Source organism: Carassius gibelio, chromosome A12, assembly GCF_023724105.1.
Source record: "Carassius gibelio isolate Cgi1373 ecotype wild population from Czech Republic chromosome A12, carGib1.2-hapl.c, whole genome shotgun sequence".
In the NCBI taxonomy this organism is placed as follows: domain Eukaryota; kingdom Metazoa; phylum Chordata; class Actinopteri; order Cypriniformes; family Cyprinidae; genus Carassius; species Carassius gibelio.
In genome coordinates this window covers 22,688,851-22,700,818 of record NC_068382.1, presented here as the reverse complement: position 1 = coordinate 22,700,818, position 11,968 = coordinate 22,688,851, and the positions used below count along the sequence as shown (strand labels likewise).

The window sequence follows — 11,968 nt, the reverse complement described above, 5'->3', positions numbered from 1 at the left end:
CGTGTAAAACTGTGTGGCTCAGTGGCACATTATGTCACAATTGTGTGCAAGTATATTTAACTACTGTTTAAAATTATAGTGTAAATGTAAATCTCCTGCAATATTAAGACAGATTCCACATTACATTTGGCAGACTTTTATTTGTTGATACAAAACCACTATGAAATTGACACGTACACTTAATACGATTTTTTTAAAACTACAAAACATGCACAAGTTTACACAATTTCCCTTTTACTCCTGCCTGATTCATTAACCGTTTTATTTGAGGCGATCTTTGGGCTGTACCCTTCAGATAAACTAAGAAAATTTGTTTGCAATCCAAGTGAGCAGGAAAGGCAAACTTAAGTTAGGCTTAAAGTACATTGGACATTTATTTGTGATTTCAATTGACATTCAGAAAAGTGTTGATATGGTACTCAATATTTTGGCCAGTATTTACCAAAAACCATTCTAGTTGTGTAATACTGTGAACAGCTTGATTCCCAACGCAAAGGTCAGCTTTTGGAGTCTGACTCCTCATAAATATAGAAGCAACTTCAAGATACAGAGAAATGGTGACAAGGTAAAACAAGTCCTATATTATACAATCTAATGTTGAGATATACCACAAGATATAAGTACAATCCCTGTTTTGATAAGAGGGAGTTATTTAAATCTCTTTCAGATTCACAGTCTGCAGTGTCCGGTGCCACATCTCCGGAGATCCAGGATCTCATGATCAACTCTTATTTCTCTCCCATCTCTTGTTTTATGATCCTCTCATAATATTCTCAGTAGTATTGGTTCAAGTAAATGCAAAATTCTGAGGATGCAGTACATGTAATTCTATCGAGTCTAGCTTGGCCTTCCCTGTGCTGATGACCCTGGAAAGGACTGGCATTATTGGGGAGGAACTATGGGAAAGGCCAGTGGAATACACAAGGGGGAAGCGAGGAAGTGTGTCACGTGACCTCGTCCTATCTGCGTCTACACAAGCACTGATCCACGATAAAGCAGCTAAGATGGCGGATGTGCGTATATGAGATTTGTCTCGTTTCTTGGCTTTTCCTGCTCCCTCAAAAGGTGCCAGAAGTAGTAAAGCGCCGTCCGATGTACACCCTAAAAAGATGAAAGGATTCATTATCAGATGTAGCATTGGTGGTCATTTTACTGTGTAACACATTAAGATGCATTTGATGCACTATCAGCTCTTTCAGCCTTTCTCCTCTAGGTCGGTTTTTCCATTTTCCGGCTGCTTTGAAAGCGGTCTTAAATCAGTGGACTTGTTTTCGCATCAGCAGAAAACTGCCAAGTCATGCTAACCCCTGTGGAGCACTAGCATGCATTCCAGCACGCAGACCGCATCCACTGCTGACTCCAAAAATAACCCTGCATTTGTTACTGTTAAAGATGCCATATCTAGTATTTAAAGATGATATATTTGCACAGCAGTTTTTGATTGATGAATTTCTGGAAAATGTGTTTTGTTAAAGGTTGTTAGGGAGTGCCTGTGATGTTTTTGGGTCATTGTTTAGTGGCCCAAGTCAATAGAAACCACCCACAGCTCTTAAAAATATTCTGTTCCCTGGAGATGGCTTGGTTTCCTTTTTTAATGCAAGTTTATGCTATTTCTTTACCAATTATTACTTATTTATTGTATTTTTTGGTCTGTCTGGCAAAATTAATATGACCTGATCATGTAGCAGGTTTATTTTAGGTGTTTTATTTTTTATGTTTTATTAGTTTTTTATTATTTTTTTTAAATTAATACTATACTATTATACTATTTATTAATATTTTTATACTTCCAGTTGTATTTTTTTTCTTTTTCTGATTGTTTTAGTGATTATGTGCTGGTCATTTTCATTATTTTTGGGGGGTTTAGATTTTTATGTAACTTTATTTTTATTTTCGTTTTAGTTATTTCCATTCTTCAACTTAAATTTATTTCAGTTAGCTTCCAAAGCAATCGGGTTTATTATTGTTAACAAAAACTGAAACCATAATATTTAATTGAAATGAAAAAAAAAAAAGTTAAACAAAAACTGAATGAATTAAATCTGAAAACTAAAACTAAATTAAAAAAAAAAAAAGATACAACAAAATTACTACAACATTAAAATTAAAACAGAAAATTAAACAAAAAAAAAACTGTTTATGGAAACCATAACAGTATATCAATAAAACTAAAATAACACTAAGAGCAACTCTGATGTTTATATATACTGTTTCTTAAATAATGTTTATATTTTAATTCTACATTTCAATTATTATGATTTTTCATGGTTTTAACTTTGGAGCTTAGAAAATGTATTCGTAAACAAGTTATAGGCTGATGTTTAAGATGAAAGTTTAGAGGTTGTTTTCATTGACTCACCCGAGACCCACAGCAACGATGTGCGAAATGACAAGAGAGGGCAGGAAAACTTTGAGGAATTCTGCTGAGAAGATTCCCCCCTTCTTCATTACACTGGTGTTCCTCATGCTGAGGGTGCTGGAACGCTTCGGGTGCCTCAGCACAAACTCCCTACAAACACATCATCTGAACTCGTTACTATGTTAAGATGCCAACATGCCAAGTTGTTTTTTTTTAAAGAATTAAACTGTTTTCTAAGGGGTTTTTTTTAGGTACTTGGGCGCCAGGTTTTCAGGTCGACTCGACCAGTCCCAGATCCAGTCTGCATTTTTCTTCATCAGGATCTCCACCTCTCTTCTTCTCTCCAAATAGTCTTCTTCTGACTTAAACCAAACCACAACAAAATTAGGATGGCTAACAGATGACTCATGTTGTTTATTTCATCGGCCAACTTGTCAGAGTCAGATGACCTAAGTATACGCATGACTTTTAATTGACTTTGGGTATCTTTAACTACAATGTATTAAAAACATTGAGTAAAATGCACTTTTCACGTTTGCTGCTATAGAGGTGGAATAAGATTCAAATTAAGGGTGGGTCAACAGTATAATTATAGGATTATTATATGCTTATTTTAATGTTAGCACAATGTTAAAACATGTATGGACACGGTAATTTAAATGTTAGTACTAGGATGTTAAAGACACTTAATTAATACAATAAATTAAAATTGGGTCCAATCTCTGTAGCTTATTAAATATATTAGATCCTAAGTGCATATTTCCAATAAAATTTTCCACAACTTTGTTTTATTAATTAGATTGATTTTTAGGTCAGGAAACCACTTATTTTAAATTTCTATTATCATCTCTAGTTTTAAATTTCTAATTTTTCTTGAGCATGGAAGCCTTGAAACTTGCTTTATCAAGAATTTATCTAGTTGTATGGAAGTCTGTATGAAAGCAGTAGGACAGCTGCACTAGTACAATTTAACTGAGTCATGGCAAGGTTAAGTGTGCTGCTAATGTCTACCTGTGAGTTGTCCTTTTCTCCAGAGCTGTGGACCTCGGAGCCCCTGCGCAAGTGTGAAGGAGTCTGAGATCTTGGAGGACTGGTGAGAAATTGATGTAAGATGTTTTATAACATGCTCATCCCATAAAAATGAACATCTTGTGTGCATCTCAGTGCAGTTCATGCACTAGACTAAAATGTGGTCCTGCTGACCTCTCACATGGCAGGCTTCCTCTGGAGCTGCTCCTGCCCGACTCGTGCTGAGCATCCAGCAGCATCTTCTCCAGGTCTCCGCTTGGGGCGGTGCTGGCAGACTGTTCCTCAGAAGCTCCTTTAGGAGTGCTGCCTCCTCCATTATTAAAATGCAGCTCCACCCAGGAACCTGCAACAAAAGCCAGATAACATATTAAGGTCTTTATAGTGTTGCATGAAGGTGTGTTTTTTTTTATTTATTTTTTTTTTACTTAAATGTTATTTTTATTTTTATTTTTTCCAAAAGCCGACATTGCATCATTCTGACATTGCTATGGCAGCAGCATTGTTATTTGGTTTATTTATACATTTAAGTATGCAAACACTTTTGTGTATTGCAAGTATCACATGCCTTTACCTGTTGTGAATATGTTATCGAATGACACTGAAAACTGTGCTGGGCATGAATCAGTGATCATGACACAGCGACCAGAACATCCAGACAAACAGAGAACACGCAAGGACTCGAGACTCAATCCAGAAGTCAAAAGAAAATAAACATAGCCTAGCTCAGACTATAAATAGCTCATGATTTTTTTTTTTTTTTTTTCCTCTCTCTTTGCTTCACTCACCATCCAATGAAATCAGGCTGTGTGTAGACCCCACCTTTCTCGAGTAGCCTAGTGATGCGGACTTCTTTCTGCGAATCGGTTCTTTCAGACAATTCATTTCAAAGAACCGGTTAAAATGGTTTAGTGCTTCTTTGCTTCATTCCCTGTCTGCTTACTTGCCAATGTATTTTTTTTTTCCTCTTCATTTTTATTTACGTTATATTAATAAGGTTATTTGCATTTACCCTGTAAATCAGTACTTAAACTATTTCGTGTTGATTAAACCGCCACAATTAATTCGTAAACATATTATTTTCATTATTTTCAATAAATCTGCTGGCTGGTTGGCAAAATACTGCCCAATCAAATCATTGTCTGTTCTCGGGTTATGCATTAATAAAGCGGACATGTTCAAAAGAGTTCTGAATCGGATACGTTCAAAAGATTCTGTTCTCCGTTCACTGAGTCGGCAAGTTGCCGAATCGAGAACGGTTCAGTTCAATTCATAAATGAATCAATCAATAGATCCGTCTCTTAAGAATGAGTCGTTCACACATCGCAAAACGTGTCGCTTATATCACTGTTATTTGCAGATGACATGCGTCATTACCGTGCTTTTTTGCCCACATCGGTTTCTTCTTATGTTATGCCTTTAGATATTAGCTAGACTTGTACATTTGTACAATTGAACTTTGTGAAACCGGAATTTGATGGATGGCATGTACGATCGTCATCTAATTTCGTAGTTTTAACCTAAAAAAATAAAATAACCATTTACATTGTGGTATTATGAATGTGGTTTTGAGTAGAAACATGCATAAAAGAACATGATCTCGAGCTGTTTTAATAGCTACATACCCTGAAGGTTTTCCTCGGACACGCTTTGTTTTTCAATCGACATGTCAGCTTCTTTTATCAACAAAATAACCCGCAGAAGATGATTCAGTCCGTCTAAATCCTTAACCTCATTGACAAGAGTCGATACGACACAGGAACGCAATGTTATCCAAAGGCATGGGTCTCTCCACGCGCGATATCTAGTGTTTGTCGATGAAAACAGTCCTGTGGTATATATTCTGCACGTCCTGTAAGTAAACAGCATATGGATTCATGTGACACAAGTGGATCGGGATCTTTATTCCACGAATCCACACAGCTGGTGGTGACGCAACATGCGCCTGTCCTAAGGATGGAAATATAGGGCATACAGAATGACAACAATACTGGCACAAGAGACGCCAGATTGTCTAAATCTTCCTCAGAGTTGTTGCCAGATTGTCTGATTTCCTCTCTACCCTCGGTAAATACAAGGTTCACCATAGTTTTTCGATTTTTCTATTGTATGTATGTATATATATATATATATATATATATATATATATATATATATATATATATATATATATATATACATATACATATACATGGAAATATAGGGCTTCACATCTAGATGCATCGAGTTGCCGCAATGTGATTGGCTAATTAGCAATTTGTATCACCAAGCAATTGAATAGATGTACCTAATACATTTATTTATTGTTTCAATTATGTATATATATATATATATATATATATATATGTGTGTGTGTGTGTGTGTGTGTGTGTGTGTGTGTGTGTGTGTGTGTGTGTGTGTGTGTGTGTGTGTGTGTGTATTAGGTACATCTATTCAATTGCTTGGTGATACAAATTGCTAATTAGCCAATCACATTGCGGCAACTCGATGCATCTAGATGTGAAGACGTCTTGCTGAAGTTCAAACCGAGCATCATAATGGGGTAGATTTAAGTGATTATATATATACACAGAGGGTACGGGAAGTATTCAGACCCCCTTAAATTTTTCACTTTTTGTTATATTGCAGCCATGTGCTAAAATAATTTAAGTTAATTTTTCTTTCCTCATTAATGTAGGCTACACACAGCCCCCCATATTGACAGAAAAACAAAGAATTGTTGACATTTTTGCAGATTTATTAACATGATCCTAATATTCAGACCCTTTGCTGTGACACTCATATATTTAACTCGGGTACTGTCCATTTCTTCTGATCATCCTTGAGATGGTTGTACACCTTCATTTGAGTCCAGCTGTGTTTGGTTATACTGATTGGACTTGACTAAGAAAGCCACACACCTGTCTATATAAAACCAGCTCAGTGCATGTCGGAGAAAATGAGAATCATGAGGTCAAAGAAACTGCCTGATGAGCTCAGAGACAGAATTGTGGCAAAGCACAGATCTGTCCAAGGTTACAAAAAATATCCAGTCGGGGCTTTATGGCAGAGTGGCCTTATGGAAGCCTCTCCTCAGTGCAAGACACATAAAAGCCCCCAGGGAGTTTGCTAAAAGACACCTGAAGGATTCTCTGGTCTGATGAGACCAAGATATAACTTTTTGGCCTTAATTTTAAGCGGAATGTGTGGAGAAAACCAGGCACTGCTCATCACCTGTCCAATACAGTCCCAAAAGTGAAGCATGGTGGTGGCAGCATCATGCTGTGGGGGTGTTTTTCAGCTGCAGGGACAGGACGACTGGTTGCAACCGAGGGAAAGATGAATTGGCCAAGTACAGTGATATCCTGGACAAAAAACCTTCTCCAGAGTGCTCAGGACTCAACTTTGACTTAAACCCAATTGAGCATCTCTGGAGAGACCTGAAAATGGCTGTCCACCAACGTTTACCATCCAACCTGACAGAACTGGAGAGGATCTGCAAGGAGGAATGGCAGAGGATCCCCAAATCCAGGTGTAAAAAACTTGTTGCATCTTTCCCAAAAAGACTCATGGCTGTATGAGATCAAAAGGGTGCTTCTACTAAATACTGTGCAAAGGGTCTGAATACTTGGGACCATGTGATATTTCAGTTTTTCTTTTTTAATAAATTTGCAAAAATGTCAACAATTCTGTTTTTCTGTCAATATGGTGTGCTGTTTGCACATTGAGAAAAAAAAAAAAAAACTTAAATGATTTTAACAAATGGCTGCAATATAATGGAGTGAAAAATGTAAGGGGGTCTGAATACTTCCCGTACCGTATGTATTCTATATTGAGTTTTATTTCAGTTTTGAAAACTAAATTTATACACAGCTAAATGTGTTATAATTTTTACAAATACTATATTTATTTGCTTATGTATTTTAATTTGAAGGGCTCTTAAAAGTGTGAAATGTGCAGGAATGTTCAATATACTAACGGATATCTCTTTGCAGGTATTCTATACCTTCTTGGATTATTTCTAGCGCTGCTTGCTGCTGTATTGTGATTGCTACTTCGTTATAAAAATTGCAGGTGGGAGCAATGTTTGGAAATCTTGTTTGAAAACCGCATTTCTGCAATTGTTTAAAGCACTGCACCTTTAAAATCAGCCATGCAAGGTTTTTTTTTTTTTTTTTTTTTTTTTTTATCTCTCTTGTCTTAGCTGTCCTTCGCCATCTGTTGGGCTGGAGGATAACCCATGCACTACAGCAGGATGAAAATTTTGTTCTGCAGTATTTAAATCATGGTCAATGATGCAGTTTCTAGAAGGAACAGCATGCTATGTGGATCCTGAACCGCTTCCAAATAAACAAGAGCTATGTAATGAGTAGGGTACATGTATGCAGTTGGTTATTTAATGCATAGACTGGATGATGACGTGATGCTGTGGGACTGAGATGCAGTTGCAGTGCATTGGCCAGCGGGCGGCCACAACAGCTGTCTTTCCCCTGTCTCTTTTAAAAGGCAACCCAGGATAGAAGCCAGGCTTCACGCATCCCGCAGAACTGCCAGATCCTAGTGTGTATGCATGTGCACCCGCCTGCGCATATGTGTGCGCGTGCCACCCTCCCCTCCTCCTTTCTCCCGGCATCATCCCTCGCTCTCCATCAGGGATGGTGAGGGAGTGTTTATGGTAAGTGTGGAGAATCAAATCTCTCTTGCTTCAATATCTCTTAGCCTACATGCAATTGCTCCCTGCCGCTCCTCCTTTTTTAATGTTTTTCCCTGGTGATCCGGTGTCTGAATTACTGTGGATCCAGTTGTCTGCTCAGACTGCAAGCGGCTTGGTTCTAAAGGGATTCAAGCATCTTCTGCATGGAATTCAGGGCATGACAACATGCATCGCTTGTCGTTTCAGTGCATGTGTTGTGAATCACACAGACTGATGGAGGACCAACAGCTCCCTGGATAAACCCTGCAGACCAAAACAACATCACAACTCAAATCATGCACTTAAGGTTAGTCTCAATCTTTATTCACTGAATTCACTTCTTGCAGGGTGGCATCAAGCATGCAATTACCATATAACGATCCTGTTATCGGCCTGCTGGGATGTTTGTCAGAACTGTCAATGCGAGCCGGTGCAGAAGGGGAGATGTTGATCAAATGATGCTTGTAGCAGCTACAGCCTCGCTTGCGCAGGTTGGAATAACATCCACAGGCTGGCGTCTGCCCACTGGGACATTTGTTGAAATGTTCTCGGAGGGCCATCTGTGATGCAAAGAGGCTCGTTCTGCATGACATCTTTTTTCTTCAAAAGCTTGGCAGAGAAACACCGCACAGGTTGCGTAGGTTGTATTTATGATGCAAGTGAAGGATGATGAAATGTGCTTCTTTTTTTGAGAATGCTGTTGTCTGTCACTCATTGACTTGAGATATTCAGAGTGTTTGGAAGTTTTGACATGGCAACAAAAATATGAATATACATAGGCACAGATGTATGTTTAAAGCGTTGTGATGTGATTATTGAAAGAAGGCATAGATCACTTTCAAAACAAGTTTGTCTACAAACAGGTTGCATGAAATTGATGCACATATAATAATATAAGAAATGTGGATGTTATTGTAGCCTCTGCAGTAGGTTGTTTTATATATTTGTAGAGGATGCAAATTATAGTAGCGTGTTTATATATATATATATATATATATATATATATATTTCTAATTAATGGTGATGAATAGCATATGCTTAATCCACGCTTGTAATTTTGTGCTTGATCAGGAGACTGTATGCATGCTAAATATCCCAGAATGTTTTAGATTCAGTGTTATTTTTATTTCATTTATATACTATTATAATTTTTGTAAATATCTGAATTGGATTTAATTTGTATATATTTTGTTTTCACTTCAGTTTCTTGATTTTGTTGTGTTTGTTATTTAAATGCAGTTTTTTAATACATGTAAACAAAATGAAGAGCGCTGCATTGGCAACTATCTGAAATAAAATTAGTATATATTTTTATATTTTATTTCAAGTTAACTAACCCTGTTAAGAGCAGCTAGACATTTTTTATATTTCATTTTAGAGGATATTACATAAAGTCTGCTGAGTCACTGTAATTCAGTCAGATTAGACGCTTCAAGTAATCTCACATCCAGAACCTTAAAGAAACCGTTCCTTCAAAAAATGAAAGATTTGTCATTATGTGCTCACCTCTCATAGCTCGATATGGGATCTATAAACCTTTCGTGACTGTTACAAGGGTTAAACTCAGTGTTGAATTAGCATTGGACAACAGCTGATCTGTATCCAGGAAACAACTTGTAATATTTGTATGTTTGATGCGCTGATAAGTGTTTAGTAAGAGATCCGGCAGAGGCAGACAGTAATTCTGCTGTACCTCAGAGCTGTCAGTATGGCTCCTGTATGTATGAAAAATGCCGTTATCTTACCCAATGATCCGCATAATGTGTTCAGTTCAACTGGGCAAAGCTGAAGGGTGTCTTTCATCACTTCTAAAGTGAGATTATGTTAAAGAATGAGGTGAGAGATGCCTACTTCAGTACAGGATTGCTGTCAGTGTCTATCATACTTTGACAAGTACAAAATATCTTTGGAAATAAAGTGTACATATTTTGAACAATTTACACAATTATTGTTTATAAATATATAATTAATTGTTCAGTTAAAAGGTTATTAGATTTAATTTAAATTTAAAAATTGCCATATAATATTCAGTCTGGCCATTATGTCAATAGTTCTACTGTTTAAGCACAATTTGATACTTGCTCAGGATACTTATCTTTTAACTGTATTACTTTTAGCAAGGTAACAGTACAATTTGTAGTATTTTAGCATTAAGTAAGCTACAATATTATGGTGCTTCTTTGAAAAGCAATTGATAATTTAAAACAAAAACGTTCAAATATCAATTAAGTGATGCAGACATTGTATCCGCTGCACTGCTATAATCGCCTATAGGACCACAGTGGAGCCACAAAGAACAAAAGTACAAGAACAACACCGAAGCTCCTCAAGACACTTGCAAAGTGCATCTCTAATTACACAAGCTCAATAAAAATGTGATAATCTGAGTGCTTTCAAAGCAAATGAATTAATTTAATGCTCACATTCTGTATATGTAATTGGTCTTTTGTAAAGCTCTTTTTGAAAAGTTATTTAAACTCACCGTAGATGCTTTTCCTTCAGTCTAATGAGGGATAGAGATGTTTTCTGTCCTATTTTGTCCTTTTCTGATTATCTGTCATCTACAAGTCAGTTGGGTTGCTGCTAGATTCCTCTTATCTCTAGTGGAGCAGAGGGAAAACTTTCAATTTCTCTTTCCGGAATCATGACTGCTAAAAGAGCAAGCATTTCTTTTTTATATAAATCTCTTTTTATTGCTCAGAGTTTGCTGTATCATAGCTCAATAGACTACATCAACTTTTGTCTAGGATGTTTCTCCTTGAAGGAAGTTAAAGGCAACACTGCCTCAGTTGTTGACTATACAGTAAGAGTAGACAGGAGCTCAGATCATTCGGTGAAGTTTGATTAGAAATGTTTGAATGCACATTGAGATCTTTGATTTCGATCTTGGCAGATTTGAGCTCTGTTTGAGACGTTGAGATCTCTTCTGATACTGTAAGAGAAGATTCGAGATTACCAGGCCTTTTTTTTCTCTAGAGAAAAAAAAAAAGTGAGAAGCAGGAGACTTTGGCACCATTTGCTCTTCACTTAATCTCATTTCTGTGATTTGGGATCATGTATTACTTAAACTGGAGACAGGTAGTCTCAGAAAATTACAAAAGAGTAAGACACCAGGCACTCAAATGGTCTTCTTTGCTAATAAAGAGTTAAACACTTGACTATTGGAATTAGGGGATTATCTGATGTTTATAGAAGAAATAAAACTCACTATTATAATGAGGGTTTTTTATCATTATTTAATTGATTATTTAAATGAAGAAATGAGCTAATCATTGTCTGTCGGTTTAAGAGAGATTAGCATTTGTGTGACATCACAGAGATTATTCCCAGTTCTCCTCTAGTTAAGGAGAACCTTATATTTATGTCAATTTGACATGACGAGCAAGGCAATGAAGTTAAGAATATATTATAAACCATTTCTTCCTGCACCTCAGATAAAGTTGAACATCATCTATAAAGTGTTAAATTAGCAGTTTTGTTGGAAATGACTATAACACTGTTGATACTAATACTGCTATCTAGAGAGCAATGGCTACCTATGACATTTGAATAAAATATTCTTTATTATTATTATTTTGAATAATATGCATGGATATAGTAAATTGATTTTGATTTTTGACCTCAAATCCTGATGCAATCAAATGTTTTGTGGTGTTTAGTTTATTTCTGTTTAGTGCTTAAAGATGACAAAATCAGTTTTAAGCAGAATGGAAAATTAAGTGTATTTATTCTAGAACAGTTTTTTCCAAACCTGTCCTGGAGGCACCCTGCCCTGCACATTTTGTATGTCTCCCTAATCAGACGCACCCAGATTAGTTCTCTCACAATCTAATTCGTGGAATAAGGTGTGTTAGATAGATACATACATACATGGAAGACATACAAAAGATGCAGGGCAAGGGGACCTCCAG

At 36.6% G+C, this 11,968-nt stretch overlaps 2 protein-coding genes across 13 annotated transcripts in view; one reads left to right on the top strand and one right to left on the bottom strand.

Annotated features, from left to right (window-relative positions):
- Positions 1-120: 120 nt before the first annotated feature.
- Positions 121-5,383, bottom strand: LOC128025487 (BCL2/adenovirus E1B 19 kDa protein-interacting protein 3). 2 transcript variants are annotated; one of them, XM_052611900.1, is made up of 6 exons: positions 5,011-5,383; positions 3,563-3,731; positions 3,371-3,449; positions 2,615-2,721; positions 2,360-2,509; positions 121-1,101 (listed from the first exon to the last, which is right to left on the bottom strand). In XM_052611900.1, the coding sequence occupies exons 1-6, from the start codon at positions 5,252-5,254 to the stop codon at positions 1,059-1,061; spliced, it is 792 nt and encodes a 263-aa protein (XP_052467860.1). In that variant the 5' UTR covers positions 5,255-5,383; the 3' UTR covers positions 121-1,058. The 2 variants fall into 2 exon arrangements, with proteins under 2 accessions (XP_052467860.1, XP_052467861.1); XM_052611901.1 differs by lacking the exon at positions 5,011-5,383 and adding an exon at positions 3,960-4,976.
- A 2,836-nt stretch (positions 5,384-8,219) lies between these two features.
- LOC128025485 (janus kinase and microtubule-interacting protein 3) overlaps positions 8,220-11,968 on the top strand; it is a 29,654-nt gene continuing 25,905 nt past the window's right edge. For all 11 annotated transcript variants that reach the window (XM_052611898.1, XM_052611894.1, XM_052611893.1 and 8 more), the window contains exon 1: positions 8,220-8,364. The gene's annotated coding sequence lies outside the window, so the exon portion shown is untranslated. The remainder of the gene's footprint in view (positions 8,365-11,968) is intronic.

Excerpts from the sequence above, each read along its gene's own strand:
- LOC128025487 (XM_052611900.1), bottom strand. The coding sequence starts at position 5,254 with ATGCTGTTTACTTACAGGACGTGCAGAATATATACCACAGGACTGTTT. Across the intron at positions 2,722-3,370 it reads GAGAAAAGGACAACTCACAG|TCAGAAGAAGACTATTTGGA; the intron begins GTAGACATTAGC and ends GTTTGGTTTAAG. Across the intron at positions 2,510-2,614 it reads CCTGAAAACCTGGCGCCCAA|GGAGTTTGTGCTGAGGCACC; the intron begins GTACCTAAAAAA and ends ATGTGTTTGTAG.